The sequence below is a fragment of the Protomyctophum bolini genome (genome assembly GCF_963924005.1).
Source record: "Protomyctophum bolini genome assembly, chromosome: 12".
Taxonomy (NCBI): Eukaryota; Metazoa; Chordata; class Actinopteri; order Myctophiformes; family Myctophidae; genus Protomyctophum; species Protomyctophum bolini.
The window spans coordinates 38,552,703-38,568,970 of record NC_137873.1 but is presented as its reverse complement, the minus strand read 5'-3'; the positions used below and the strand labels follow the sequence as shown (position 1 = coordinate 38,568,970).

General features: G+C 44.6%; 1 protein-coding gene across 4 annotated transcripts in view; it reads left to right on the top strand.

The window, feature by feature from the left end:
• pde4ca (phosphodiesterase 4C, cAMP-specific a) overlaps window positions 1-16,268 on the top strand; it is a 121,495-nt gene that overhangs the window by 57,828 nt on the left and 47,399 nt on the right. The window contains exon 1 of one of the 4 annotated variants that reach the window (XM_080778218.1): window positions 3,996-4,305. The exons of the other annotated variants lie outside the window; for them this stretch is intronic. Within the exon in view, the coding sequence (XP_080634344.1) occupies window positions 4,178-4,305 (128 nt within the window). The 5' untranslated portion in view covers window positions 3,996-4,177. Of the gene's footprint in view, window positions 1-3,995; window positions 4,306-16,268 lie in introns of those variants that run through there. 4 annotated transcript variants of the gene reach the window in all.

The window sequence follows — 16,268 nt, the reverse complement described above, 5'->3', positions numbered from 1 at the left end:
CGGTATTCCTAAAGTAACCTAAAGTAACTCTGCGCAAAAAGCATGGAATACGGATGTGTATATTACAGGAACCTTTTTGTGGTGGGAACACAATTCAATTAAATTCAATTCAAAGGGTTTTATTGGCATGAGAAAACATACGTTTACATTGCCAAAGCAGAAAGAACAATACAGCAATACAATCAAAACAAAAATTATGTACTTTGAAGGTCAGAATCTTCAATAGATCAACTTCTGTGTACCAAGATCACTCGATGCAGGTATAGTGCAGGAATATACACAGGGATTAGTCTTTAGGGTGGTTGTGTTCCATTTGATATCCTTCTCCTATCACAGCAACTCACAAATCTTGCTGCTGTGTTTGCACATTGTTGTACTTCGCCCAGCAGATATGGGAGTTTTTTGTCATTGGTCATGTTTTCAAAATCTCCTTGTGTGGTTGTAATCTGTGGGAAGTATGTGTCTCTGATGTCTTGGTACAATGGACAGATGGTTAGGAAGTGTAGCTCGGTTTCCACTTCATTTAGTGTGCAGTGGGTGCATAGTCTGTCTTCTCTCGGGATACAGGTCTGCCTATGACGGCCTTTCTCGATCGCGAGACTGTGCTCACTGAGTCTGTGCCTAGTTAAGATTTTTCTTTGTTTTGGGTCGGTCACGGTGCTCAGGTATTCTGCCACTGTGTATTCTCTGTTTAGGGCCAGATAGCATTCTAGTTTACTCTGCTTTTGTGTTGCTTCTTTCCACACTGTAGTCCATGGTTTAGGGGGGCGACCGTATACCCGATACCCTGGCTGTGGTGGGAACACACTGCAGTCCATGGTTTAATACCCTGGCTGTGGTGGGAACACACTGCAGTCCATGGTTTAGATACCCTGGCTGTGGTGGGAACACACTGCAGTCCATGGTTTAGATACCCTGGCTGTGGTGGGAACACACTGCAGTCCATGGTTTAGGGGGTCCTTATGGACTGTGACTCGTGACTCATCTTGCTGTTCTGATGTCACATCCTGTGGAGCTTTTCATAGTAAGCGCAGAGAGAGAGAGAGAGAGAAAGGTCAGCCGGCTACGGTTTCATGTTTACTTTTCACAGCATTTCTGCTACAGCCCCTATCTGTGTGTGTGTGTGTGTGTGTGTGTGTGTGTGTGTGTGTGTGCGTGTGTGTGCGCACAGCCGCACACGCATACGTACGTTTCACTATACCTGTGAGGACATCAGATGTTTAGGACACAGCTTTGAATTGCGGTAGAGCTGAAAATAGCTCACAACAACAACACGTCACACGGCGATTTATCTTGTGAGCACTGCGCGGAAATTATCCTCACAACAACAATATCTATTTCTCAAATTCTACCGGACATGTCTTACAGGGGCTGGTCTGGCCCCCCAAAATTATATAGGCACGCACCACGCACACACACACAGTCGCACGTACGCGCACACAGCGCACACACAAAGCGAGGAGCCCTGTTGACCACAGCATCTGGCCCATCTGGTCCAAATCAAAGCTATAGTATGCCCAGTGGGAGAATGATGGAAGAATGCTGTCTTCTGATGTTATCTTGGACAGGATGCTACATGGCGGCCATGTCACTGACTCCATGGATACTACTGTCTCTGTGCCCTCCAGTAGTGTGTGTGTGTGTGTGTGTGTGTGTGTGTGTGTGTGTGTGTGTGTGTGTGTGTGTGTGTGTGTGTGTGTGTGTGTGTGTGTGTGTGTGTGTGTGTGTGTGTGTGTGTGTGTGTGTGTGTGTGTGTGTGTGTGTGTGTGTGTGTGTGTGTGTGTGTGTGTGTGTGTGAGAGAGACAGTGAGTGTGAGTTGCTGTCAGGCAGAAACCTCCAGATTTCTTTCTTTTTTTTGGCGACTGTAACCCAGTCTGCAACGCGACGCGTTGTGAGCTTGTAGATTGGCTATAAACACACATATAAACATTCCACAAAATGTGACTAAAACTATAAATGAAAACTATTCAAAAGACTGAGACTAAAACTACATTTGCTGTCAAAACTAAATCAAAGCAAATTTAGATTTTTAGTTTTAGTCATATAGTCTGTTGAATAGTTTTCATTTAGTTTTTGTCCCACTTTAGTCACCTGGAATGTGTTAGTGTTAGTCTAGTTTTAGTCGACTAAATATAGTAAGATTTTAGTCGACTAAATCTACAGTTGATTTAGTCGACTAAAATGTATTTTGGTGGGGCCTTTATGCCGTCGTAATGACTGTTTTTACACTTGCTGAAAATAGCCGATCTACAAGCTCACAACGCGTCGCACGGCTATTTTCTGCATCCAAACCAAGTGTAAAATGACTTGTACTGGATCTCTTGTCCACTAGTCCCTTCCTATAACATTTTAGTCTAGTTTTTATTTGTTGACGAAATTGTCAATATATTTAGTCTTAGTTTTAGTCACCATAGCTTAAGTTTTTATTTAGTTTCCATTTGGTTTCGTCAGTGGAAAAAGGTAGTCGACGAACATCTTTCGTCTTAGTTTTAGTCGACAAAATCAACACTATACTGAGTGACACACCTACAGTATCATGAAAACACATGCAGATGTAACTCTAATGCACACTTCTGCTTTGTTTCACACACGCATGCCTGGAAGCACTTGCTTTTATACGTGTTACTGTGTGTGTGTGTGTGTGTGTGTGTGTGTGTGTGTGTGTGTGTGTGTGTGTGTGTGTGTGTGTGTGCGCGACTGTATACTGTGTGTGTGTGTGTGTGTGTGTGCGTTTGTGCGTTTCCTGTCCCTTGTGGTGGGAGGGTAGGAAGGGGTTAAGATATGTCAAGCTTCCAGTGAAGGCAGGAACCACGCTGGCCCGGACTCCGCCCCCTTTCTCAGCTCTGACCTCACTCTGAAACCCGCTCCCTGTCTAACACACACACACACACACGCACACACACACACACACACACACACACACACACACACGCGCACACACACACACACACACGTACGTAAGTACGTACGTACGTACGTACGCACGCACGCACTCACACACACGCATGGACACACCTAATCGGTCCTGCTCACTTTCTCAGTCACAAGCTGTCACACACTTATTTAGGCACACGCATTCATGCAAGCATGTACGTACATAAGCACACGCGCGCACACACACACACACACACACGCGCACACACACGCACGCACGCGCACACACACACACTCGGGGGGCTCTCTCACCCAAACGGAGTATAGAGTGACAGGCTGTAGTGTGGAAGCATTGCTCAGGGAAAGCGGAGCGTTGTGTTTGCCGTGGAACTGACTTGCAGCTGCTTAGGGGAGAGAGAGAGAGAGAGAGAGAGAGAGAGAGAGAGAGACAGTCACACAGAGGAAGAGAGACAGTTAGAAACAGGGACGGGTGGAAGAAGCAGCAGCGCCGCGTGCGCTGCGCTGCATTTAGACCGGAGGAGGAGGAACACGTTGTTGTGTGGGTGTGTGTGTGTGTGTGAGTGTGTGTGTGTGTGTGTGTGACTGATGAACGGAGAGCGTACCGCCGCTCACGCTGAAAAGGAGACAAAAGAAGACGTCCCTCTGCCTGCCATAAGGACGGACAATTATTACACAATTTAAAACGGGGACAGAAAAGACTCTGGGATCTCAACACGACGGGAGCAGCGAGCGGTCGTCCGTCTACAGCGTGACCTGTGGGGGGGGGGGTTCTCTCTGGAGGGGGACAACCCCGTTACCCCACACACACACGTGCGTCGAGAGGTGGTGGTGGTGGGGGGGTCAAGTCCAGGTGCTGTCTTTTGACGATCCCTCCCTGTGGCTTAAACAAGGCTTAAACCCCTAACCCTTGTTCGGGGGGTGGGAGAGAGAGAGGGTGGAATTGTAATTCATCACACCGGACCCCCCCAAAGAAACCGACGACAGCGAGACGGATCACCATGGACTGCAGCCCGGCCGCCCGGCCCACCAGAACCACACAGGTCTTAACCCCCCGGCTCGGGAGCCCACAGCGGCCGTCGTCCTGAAAGCTGCACCGATCGCTGGGTCGAGGGAATGAGAACTCCTGGGGAGCGTCCGTCCTGACGACCGTTGTGTGGGTGACGGGACAGCGCCCCCCCCCCCCCCCCCCCCCCCCCGGCCTCACCTGAAGATAAAAGAGACAGAGAAGCGCGTGAGAGAGAGAGAGAGAGAGAGAGAGAGAGACAGAGACACGAGGGAAACATGAGCGTGCCGACGGACTGTGGATACTACTTCTCGGTGGAGCGCAGCATCAGCGTGCGTCCGGCCAACATATGGGGCTCTCCGTGCGCCGTCAACGGCCCCATCGACATCATCGAGAGACGCAGGCGGTAATTATATATATATAGATATATATATATATATACAGTACGTGCTTCTCCCCCGAATTCCTCCTTCTGCTGCACACGCCTTAAACATATTATATATACATATCCGTTTTGTACACTTTTAGCACTGCGCTGCCTATAATATTATGCAATAATATCATACTATACCCACTACACAGAGTCACAGACGGATACTGTACGTGCGTTCAGGTTGGTTTTCAGACCGGGGGTTCTCAGACTGTCTGTGCCTGCTGTTGAGATCTAGTGGAGTAGAAGTTATAAATACAAGTATTTGGAAATTGGAAATGCTCAAAGGGAAGTATACAAATAACCTCAACATTGTACTTATAAGTACAGTATTTAAAGAGACACTTCTACCCCCTTGGAGAGACGAGACACACTTTTCCTGCAGAGTTTTCCTTTTGTACGTGTGTGGCCGGGTAATATGTGATTTTATTGATATTTTAGTATTTCAAAGTGTCCATGATGTCATGGACACTGGGATCACTATATACTTCCTGGACTACATGTTGTCTCAGTAAGACATGCAGCCCGAAGGAGGAGCAGTGCACCTTTACTGGGCCTTTACTGTTCTTAATATATTGTAAACGTCATGACATCAGCTTGTGACTGCAACTTGTTCCTGTTCGCAAGATGACTCGGCACTGCTGGTCTCGGACAGGAACAAACTGCCGGTTGAAAAGGCCCTCAGCTCTGAACTCTGTAGAATCTGCACCTGGCTCGCTGATAACAAACTATCTTATCACCTGGGGAAAAAACGGAATCCATTCTCTTTGGATCTAATAGTATAATCTCAGCAAGGCAAATGGCTTTTTTGGTTAGAGTGGGTGACAATGTTATCACACGTAAAGATGAAATTACCTACCTAGGTTACCTATACCTACTTCCTGGACTACATGTGTACTCAGTAAGACAGACCTCCCCTATCCACAAGGAGGAGCAGTGCACCAAAGTATTTTGGGAATTGTAGTCCAGGAAGGAAGTGAGACCAGTGTCCATGACATCAGAGACACTGGGCTCACTGCTACAATCTAAAATATCTAAAACCACATATTACACACATAAAGACCCCCGGGAAAGTGTTCTAAAGCTCCTAAACGTCATTAACATATATTTTGTGTCCCTTTAAAGTCTCTCTCTTGTAGCAAAAACACAAGAGTCACAACAATGGATCAGACAGCCAACTAGTACTGCACCATTTTCCACCGTCCTTCACAAAATGAGATCGCCTTATAGGGCAGTGGGTTCCCAAACCTTTTTCATGTCAAGGACCCCCAAATTGACACTAATCGGCCCGCGGACCCCCATTTGAAAAGATATATACGCCAGGGACCCCCATATAAGAGAAGATTTGTAACAGCTCTAGCAGAGATTCTCAACCCGTTTAATTTCAAGGATTTGACATGCATTTAGTCTACGGACCCCCATTTAATGGCATTTCTGTCACTGGGACCCCCCAATTTATATTGTAAAATGCTATTTTAACTCTGAGAAGTGCAGTGCAAATGTAACCAAATGGACCCTGGTTCTGTACTGAAGTACAGTTCTGTTTGCGAATGCAGTGAGCACTTACTATGAGACCTAGCAGATCATGTCTGTGTGTCCGTGCGTGTGTGTGTGTCCCCTTTGTGCCCATATATGGAGCTGAGTGATTTGTTTGTGATTGATGCAACACACTCCATATTTGGACGTATAGCTGCTTTGGGAACTCCTTATATGGTTATGGCTAAGTTAAAAACTTAACTTAAAAATAACTTAACTTAAAAAAATAATAAATCTTAAAAAAAAACAAATATGTACGAGCTGCGTTCGCTTCCCGCGTTTGTGCGTCTTACTGGTCTCAAGTACGGTACTCTGTGACTGTCTCTGTGTATGTCTTAACTTGTGTAACAAGTGTCTGGTATTGAGGACGGACCGGACGGTTAATACCGTAGTTCAAAGTATAGGCGGTGTGACCGGCCTTGGCAGTGCATTTCACACCCGCTATCAAATATGACTGCCAATGCATTCTTTTCGTCCTTTTATATTGCTTGTCTTGGGTCCACAACACACATCATCATTTTGTCATGTTCTCCTGTTGGATTTCTTCTTTGCACTCTCTCCTCTTCTGTTGTTGTTGAAGCAACAGGCACCGGTCCAACCGTTTCTCCTGTTTGTGACGAGTCTTCATGACGAGCCACAAAAGGCCCCTGTTCGTTCGTTTCATCTAGAGAGAGAGAGAGAGAGGGGCGTCACAATGAACAAACATTTAATGAGAAAACGTAGAAGAAGAAGTGTGGCAACGGTGACATTGTTCACATGGAGGAAAAGGGAAGCGCGTGCGAAGAGAGAGAGAGCGGCTCTCTGTGAAGTCGACGAGTTGACATGAAAACAAATATATAACTGACGTCACGCAGCGTTGATTTTGACAGCAAATGTCAGTCTTTTGAATAGTTTTCGTTCACACATTTTAGTCAAATATACAGTTCAGTCAGACAACTCAAGAAGGATGTAATATATATATTTATTGAATATAAGATAATCAATGCAATATATTTATTATGGTTTGGCGATGTATTGGATCTGCTTTTTTAGGTACTCAGGTCAAGCGCATCAGTCCCGACCATAGGGACTCTGAATCCCCCCCGTACCTAAAACAGTAGATCCAAAACGACAGGTGGTAGCTGGGGTGGAGGTGGGTGAGCACTTTGTATACAGCAGCGCACAGTATACAATAAAGCAGCAGCAAGCAAGCAGAATTGAGCGCAGGTTGTATGACAGCAGCACGCTGATATACAGCAGCAGTGGGCAAGCAAGAAGGCAGAGGAATGCAAACCTCTGGTTCAAGTAGCCGGTATGAGAGATGGGCTGTGATTGGCTGAGTGAATCATGTGGATGGTGCTGCGGTGGCCCAATTAACGGCCGGCGCGCTGACTGAGGTTCCCTGACTGAACTTGCTCTGCGCATGTCTACGACAGGCGCAAATGCTCATTTCATTTAGTCTACTGAAATGGGTTTTGGCGGGCGGGCCTTGATGCCGGCTGATTTTACACTTGCTGAAAATAGCCGATCTACAAGCTCGCATTGTGAGCTTGTAGATCAGCTATTTTCAGCATGCAACCAAGTGTAAAATGACTTGTCTTTTACTTGTCATCATAGCTAGTTAAGTTTAGCTAGTTTTCGTCAGTGGAAAAAAGGTAGTCGACGAACATTTTTCATTATAGTATTAGTCGAGGACACTGGACTCAAAACAGACCCACTCGCGGAGGTGACAATGTTGTATATAGCTCTGATAATAAGATGATAATACTGTACTAAGGTGCATGATAATAAAGGACAACTTAGTTTTTTCAACCGAGGTTCATGTTTTAGGTTATTGTTATCAGAGAAAGTAAAAGATGAGTGTTCGTTTTTTCTTTTGTTTTAGCGATTTTATCTATTTCTGGAAGGGAGGTCGGGGGCATTCGAACATGGGGCTAAAGTCGCTAAAACGAAAGAAAGCAGCAAAGGGAGAAAAAAACTAAAAAACATTCTGGGCGGGAACCCTTTTTGGTGTTTTACTTATGTTATAATTTAGCTATTGAAAAATAGCAGATCTACAAGCTCACAGAGCTTGTATATGTAGGTCTGCTATTTTTGAAAAATCGTGAAAATATTTATTTCAGAAAACTGGAGGATTTTTTTAAATATTTTGAGGTCAGGCCTAAATGGGTTAATGACAACCTAAAACATGAACCTTGGTTGAAAAAAAGAACACGTTTTTTTCTTTTCTTCCCCCAACAAGACAGATTAGATCCAAATCCCATGAGGGGAAAAGAACCAGCGTAGTCTCTTCTTGTTTCCTAAACCATGGCTTTTCCATTTTTAGTTATTTTGTAGTCCTCATTGTTATTATTATTAACTGCTGGGAATAATACGATGTCGTTTCAGTATACATCATGGATACAGTATGTCAGAGTTCATTACAGTCAACATGTTGCTGGGATGAGGAGGATCTGCTGAGTTCTTTTCCTGCTGTGTGATCGCCATGCGAGTCAGTCTGTCACAGTCCACGTTGTTGTTACAGTCACGCACGCACGCACGCACAGTCATATAATACAGTCACCCATGCATAGAGCACAGTAATATAGAGTATAACAATATAATCTGTAGTGTAGGCTTATTGCATAATATATATAGTTACTTACTGTGTACTGTACGCACACACACACACACACACACACGTAATGCATATCATATATGACAAAGCTTTACAGATTATTCTCACAGAAAAAAAAACGTCCCCAGTTGTTTCTCCTCATTGTCAGCAGCTTTAAGGGGACTGATGAAAAAACCTCATTATTTACATTAAGTCCTCTTTCTCAGCCATGAGGCTATGTTTATCAGATAGACTGCTAATGGGGGAGATCAGAGGGCCAGAGCATCGTTGACTTTTGATTATATTTAGGCAAAAGGGGGGGAATTCCTTTTTGTTAACTTCCCTGAGTGGCGCCCTGTTTTGAGAAGAGTTCTGCTATTTGTCGTATGAGTAAACATACATGGGCTTATGTGTGCTTAAGTCATAGAACTTGTGTTATATTGAACTGTATATTTCAAGTCCCATGGCGAGCCACTTGTGCAGTAGATCGTATTTGAGAGAGACACTGATTTGTATATAGCGCTATAGCTATAGTTTGGAACCTCAAATTGCTATGCGCTTTATCTTCCGGTGGGTCGAAATGGAGTCGAACCCGAACCCGTTCCAACAAACATGAAACAACCGCTTAAATTAGGCTTAAATAAAAATGCAGTCCAGTCAACCCCCGTTCGCAAGCGCACTACTGCTTCCGTAAGATTGATTGCCAGACATGCTGGCCAAAGAAATTCCGGGGTCCCGACTCCCCAGCCAAAAAGTTTGGGAACCCCTGGTTTAATCCACCGTTTGTGGACGGGCTCGACTCCATTTCGACCCGGATGGCTTTCCGCAGAACCTCATCTCGGAGCTAAAGCGTAGCAGTGTAGATATTGATTGATTCCAAACGGAGGTGTTGTAGGTAGGTTATAGTAATGGAAATATATAAACCTATAGCTATATATAGCAAGCAGGTCTATTTTTTTCTAAATTTGACTAATGCCCAGTGGTGGAAAGTCCCTAAGCTTATATACTGTACACGCTTGTATATCTGCTATTTTCAAAAAAGATTGTTATACATTTCAAAACTTTGTGAGTACGTTTCCCACCACTGCCTGTAAGCGAGTCTATTTTTTTCTCCAATTTGGACTAGTGCAAAAATATATAAAAAATCCTTTATAGCCTGTAATAGGAGGCTATAATGCTGAAAATATGGAAATGTCGGGGAGACTAAAAGCTGTCAAGCATTATGCAGATCATACCAGCCACCAATCATCCCCCCTTGGCTATACGTGCGTACAGTATACGTAACTATCAAATACAGTAGCTTAATAATGGTCCCTATAGGAGGGTAGTTATAGTTACAGGAGGACATGCACACGGGGGAGTGTAGCTTTTATATTTAGGTCACTGTATCACGCCGTTCGTCCCCCAGGGTGCACCGGGCGGGAGGAATGGTGACAGAATACCGGGAGTGCTGTTAAACTCACAAGTACAAGTGCTACGAGCTACGAGCTTCTATAGATCTGCTATTAGTTATACCTTTACAACATACAGGTATTTAGAGCGGGGGGGACGGCACATGTAGGCACGGACTAGACTGACGGACACACCAGTATTTGAGAGAACGTTAGTGGTGCATTAATGGTGAAAGAGTGGTGCACATAATGAGAGAACGTTATAGTGGTGCATTAATGGTGAAAGAGTGGTGCACATAATCGATGGAGGGGCAGGGCCGGATCTACCATCCGCCGCTATGTGCAGCTGCACAGGGGCATGTGGCAAGGGGGGGCATATTGAAAAGAAGGGAAAAAAAACTTTTATTTTTTTTTCCTTTTTTTTGGGGGGGGGGAATTAAAAGACTTCTGTGCACTGTGATTTTAGGCATGTTTAAGCCTCCAGGAAAATCCGTGTTGAGGTTCTTAATCCACTGTTTTTCATTAAAACGTCTTTGTCCTACTGTCCAGTTAGGATTGTGTTGAAGTCCAGCGCATTTTAGAGCTTCAATGCCGTGAGCCATGAAATGTTGGGGGGAGGGGGGGTGTCCCAGATATAAATGGCATTAAATTGGGGTCAGTAGCCTCTGGAAAAACTGCCTCTGAAAAACTTTTGCAGGTAGAACAGTCAGTGTTTCCCTGCTAGTCTCTCAAGACAGACTGTTGCCTATGGGAGGCGCTGTTTTCCCGAATATTTGACGATGGGATTCTCAGATTGTTGTTTCCCAAACTGGAAACCCATGGGCACTAGGGACATGTGTGCACATGGACAACTGCCCAGTTGTCCTGGTGCCAACATGTCCCTAGTGCCCAGTTGTCCTGGTGCCCACATGTCCCTAGTGCCCAGTTGTCCTGGTGCCCACATGTCCCTAGTGCCCAGTTGTCCTGGTGCCCACATGTCCCTAGTTTCATCCCATTTCTGAAATGCATTTTACTGGTCAAAAAAATAAAACCAATGTAATTTATTGCAATGGTTGCCAGTTGTATTCCAGTGAAGTTGTACTATTTGCTTCTACCTTATTGTGTTCCATGTGTTCGGGGTTGGTCGTGTCCGCGCTATGGGGGGGGGGGGGGGGCATTAAAAATGATCTGCACAGGGGCACTCATGGGGGTTAATCTGGCCCTGTGGAGGGGGAGATATAACGTACAATATAACGTTTAAACAGCGTGACCTCTCCTGACCTGCAGTTCCTGTTGAGGAATCTATCATGGCGACTGAAATGGGACCCTCCTTTTACGTTGACCGTATATATCTCTCTCTCTCTCTCTCTCTCTCTCTCTCTCTCTCTCTCTCTCATATAAAGCATGTACTGTACATTCATGGTGGCTTAAAGGGGCAACTGGGGAGGCCCGTGTTATAGACTTTAGATGTACGGGTCAGTGAGTCTCTCATATACTATATTATGTGCACATGGGCGCATATCCTCTCTCTTTCTCTCTCTCACACACACACACACACACACACATGTACACACACACACACACACACACACACACACGTGGAGAGGCTTATTAGGGTGCATGCGGGAGAGCTGGGACTGTAAGGGGAGGAGGAATGCAAATGAGACATGCTTTGACGTCAACGCACCCCAACAGCGCCACTCAGCCACTGACATCTTGAATGTCCGACGAGGACCTCATGTATGATTTAAAGGCTTGCATATGAAACGGCAGACCCCAGACACCGATACCCCCCCCCCCCCCCCCCACCCCACCTCACCCCGGCCCCCCTTCCTCTGCAATGGGAGGGGGGTATTCATGGCGAGCACGCGCGTCACTCCTCTACGTGCACACGGCGCCCGGTGAGTTATGGATGAGCACGACGCGTACCAACCAACACAAATAGAGGTGTCGGGTACATCTGCTACCCCCACGCCCCCCATGCCCCCCCCCCCCTCTCCTCTCTACAGCTGTAGTGTTGTTTTTGGCAACACATTTAGATTTTTTGTTTTTTTGTCATAGTCTCTCTTGAGTAGTTTTCGTTTTCGTTTTAGTCACATTTTTTGTCACCTGGAATGTTTTAGTGTCTAGTTTTAGTCGATTAAAATATCATACGATTTTAGTCGACTAAATCTACAGTTGATTTAGTCAAACAAAATGTGTTTTGGCGGCCTTGAGGCCGTCGTTCTTTCACTTTTTCACCAATCTATACGTGAGCTTGTAGATTTTCAGCATGCAACTAATAATATTGTAAAATGACATTATACTGGATCTCTTGTCCACTAGTTCCTTTCCTATACATTTTAGTCTGGCTTTTATTTGTTTGACGAAATTGTCGGTATATATTTAGTCTTAGTTTTAGTCATCATAGCTTAGTTTTCATTTAAGTTTCCATTTAGTTTTCGTCAGTGGAAAAAGGTAGTCGACGAACATTTTTTGTCTTAGTTTTAGTCGACGAAATCAACACACAGAGAGAGAGAGAGAGAGAGTGGAACACATGGAACCAAAATGGACCGGTAAAAAAGTGTGCATTTTGCCGTCCATTTTGTTTGTTCAAACTTGTACAAATGGGATAAATGACAGTGGCGTATATAGTAAACCCACCTCTTCAGACTCCCTCTTAGCCCGTATAGCACAGGCGTACAGGCTGGTATGCATATGGCTCAACTCATGTAACCTAAATAGAACTGTATGTAGACAGAGCACTCTATAGTGTACACATATCGTTTCCTTACATATTCCACTGTTAGGTTCTTAAGCTTACGTAAAGGATTCATTATGAGTATTTTATTTTTATGTTTTGATGTATTACCATGTTTTGTTTGTTGTTCTTGCTTACTGTAAATCGCTCTGGATTAAGAAGAGCGTCTGCTAAAATGCCTAAATTGTAATGCGTCGCCATCCCGATTCCCGACGCATTGTGAGCTTGTAGATCGGCTATTTCAAAAAAGGTTTTCTTATGCATTTGAGAAACTTTGGAACGGGACATTCTGAGTGCTTTTTGCCTTTGTGTACTTTTAATTACATTTTGATATCAAATATTTTACGCAATAACTACATTGCAGTATTGATACTTTTGCTTAAGTAAAATCGTTCTTTTCCCACCATGCACTGATCACTTTTTCACGTCAAGGACCCCCAAATTGACAGTCATTAGCTCGCGGACCCCCATTTGGAGAGAAATGCCAGGGACCCCCATAAGAGAAGATCGTTAACTTCCCCCAGTTTGACATGCATTATTAAGGCTATACGAACACCCATCACAATTCTCTGGGACCCCCAATTTATGTTGTTTGTATTATTGTAAAATCAGTGTTAATTTAACTCTTGTGAGTGTACAAATGGAACCAAGGGGATCCGCCGTCCGTTAAGGTCCATTTGGTTCCATTTGTACACTTTAATTTGGTTCCATTTGTGCACTTTCTGAGTTCCAGACCCATAAGGGTCCATTTGGTTCCATTTGTACACTCTCTGAGTTCCAGACCCAAAAGGGTCCATTTGGTTCCAAAGTATCATTCAAAGACCCCACTTTGAGAAGCACTACTGTAGGACATTCTCCTCTATTATAATATTTTCTCCTTCGGCAGGACAGGAGGGTTTGTTTTATTTAGCCTATCCAAGGGTTGTGTCTGTATGAACTTTAGCCATGCAGGGGCTTGCAGAGCTATAGCACCTGTTTAAGATGACAGATAACGAGGATTCCTGACGGAGAATTCCTGGGCTTGGCTTTCATGTTTTCACCCCATGTGCTTATTATTTATCTCCTCCCCCTCTTTCATTTAGACCTTTAGAGTCTACAGAATCTTCTACATTCTGACAGTTTTCTGAAAAACCGTATGTTTCTATATCTCAGTGCAGGTTCTCAAACATTTTCATGTCAAGGACCCCCAAATATATATATATATGAAAATTGGCCGCCGACCCCCATCTGAAAATATGATGTTCCAGGGACTCCCCCCCCCCCCCCCCCCCCCCCCCCCCCCCCGAAGCGCGATTTTTCAAAAATAGCAGATTTACAAGCTCATAGCGCTATGAGATTGTAGATCTGCTATTTTTCAACAGATAAAGCATATAACATGATGCCACATAAAAACTATAATTTTAACACTGTACACGTTTAAGTCCTAGTCAGTGTTGTTTTTGGCAGCATTTTTTTATTTTAGTTTTAGTCATAGTCTCTTGAATATAGTTTCCATTTAGTTTTAGTCACATTTTAGTCACCCGGAATGTTTTAATGTTAGCTAGTTTTAGTCGACTAAATATCATAAGATTTTAGTCGACTACATCTACAATTGATTTAGTCGATTGAAATGTATTATGACTTATACTGGATCTCTTGTCCACTATATAGTCCATTTCTAACATTGTAGTCTAGTTTTTATTTGTTGACGTCAATATATTTAGTCTCAGTTTTAGTCATCATAGCTTGGTTTTCATTTAGTTTCCATTCATTTTTCCTCAGTGAAAAAAAGGTTGTCGACGAACATTCTTCGTCATAGTTTTTTAGTCAACGAAAACAATTACTGCTCCTAGTGGCTATAGTAGGCTATACTGTACCTGATGATCATGTTTTTAGTGGTGGAAAACAATCGCGGCATACCAGGATGCAACGTAATACATACAGTGTAGAAGCCAATGTTTTTTACTGTTGTAAGTGCTAGTTTGTCAGCTTTCGACCTTGTGTATAACAAACTCACTGATGCACCCATTCTGTGGGTTTAGGTGTACGCAGTAGGAAGAATGTCACTGTCCACTTGGTACATTAATTTGCTTTGCTTTTATTTCAAGTAAAATGCAAGTAAAATTCCATGTTGCTGGTAAAAAACCATGTATCCACAAGGTGCATGAATTCCCCACACAGGCTGTCCATAATTAAGCCCTAGGCCTGGAGGCGTGCCCGTCTATGCCCAACCCACTAACCCAATTAACCAAGTATCTTCAGAATATTCTTGGCTAAATCATAACAGAAATAATAATCAAAAAACACAGTGAATTGGCTTCTACATACAGTATACAGTACGTTCTGCCAAAAGTCAAATTGAAATGCAGGCTATATAACAACAACCGGCTACAATGAATGGTTGCATGCAGCCGGTTCCTCTGTTCTGTCTGTATAGTCCATGTAAACTAAAGCCTGCCGTCTGTGTCTGCAGACCATTTGATCTCATCCACACCACCACCACTGTCTGCAGAAGGCCAAGTCTGAAATGGAGTGTCGATGACATTAAGCATCGTGAACACTGCAGCAGCTGCAGAAAGAAAACGGGGGAAAAAAACGGATTATTTCTAAAAATGAGACATTGACAGAAACACTGGAGTCCAAAGTGGCAGCGCAGCAGCATTGCAAAGCGAGAGAGAGAGAGAGAGAGAGAGAGAGGGAGAGAGAGAGGTTGATTTATGGCGCGGCGTAATTGAGTGTGATTTAAGGGTCTTAGACAGCCGACAGTTCTTTTGGCCGGGGCCGGACGGGAGTGACGTAATTGAGGTTGCGCAGCTTGAGAATCGCATTTCCTGGAAAACGGCTATACGCTCGCTGCCGAACCTCCCCGTGTTCACCTTGATTTATCAACATAGCTGTGTGTGTGTGTGTGTGTGTGTGTCCGTGTGTGCGTGCGTGCGTGCGCGCGCATATCTTGGACGCGCTTGGTTATTTAGGAAGGCCCCACCCGCCCCCCACTGTCCCGCTCCTATACAAGATACTTTTTTTAGACAACACTTGTGTGGCCAGAGAGAAGGTTTGATGACGTTTGCCGAGGTGTTACCGCCGGTCAGAAGGAGTATACGTCTCACCGAAATGAGCCCCGGCGGTGGCGGCTATATATCCCCTAAACTCATTAGAGCAAACGCCTCGTTTGGCAGTAAATGATTTGGGCCCGTCCCAGTGCCATCCATCCATCCATCCATCCATCCATGGAACATAACTCAGGACCGCTCGCTGACGAGACGGGGGTGTGGTGGCGGCGGTGTGGGGTGGGGTGGGGGTCAACATAATAAATGTGTCTGGAAACATTCTTAAATCAGTCCCTGCAGTGACTTTTAATGGAGCTCTGGGAGCATGGAAGGACTCTCCTTTATCTAACTAACGCACACAGACGAGGGAGGGGGAGGCCATGCATGCAGCACTTTATAGCTATTGAAAAATAGCAGATCTACAGGCTCATAGCGCGGCACAGAGTGCCGCGCTATGAGCTTGTAGGTCTGCTATTTTTGAAAAATCACACAGACACAGACGTGCACACCACGCACGCACAGACACTTGATATAGTGCTGGGTCATTATTGGTCAGTGTAAGTTCAGTGTAACCAGGGTTGAGTCAGCTCCAGGTGAAACGGCTGCTTCACTATAATACTCCATGACTTCACACACAGTCACACAAACCAGCAACAATTCCAGCCACACAAGACCATTCCTGCGGAATT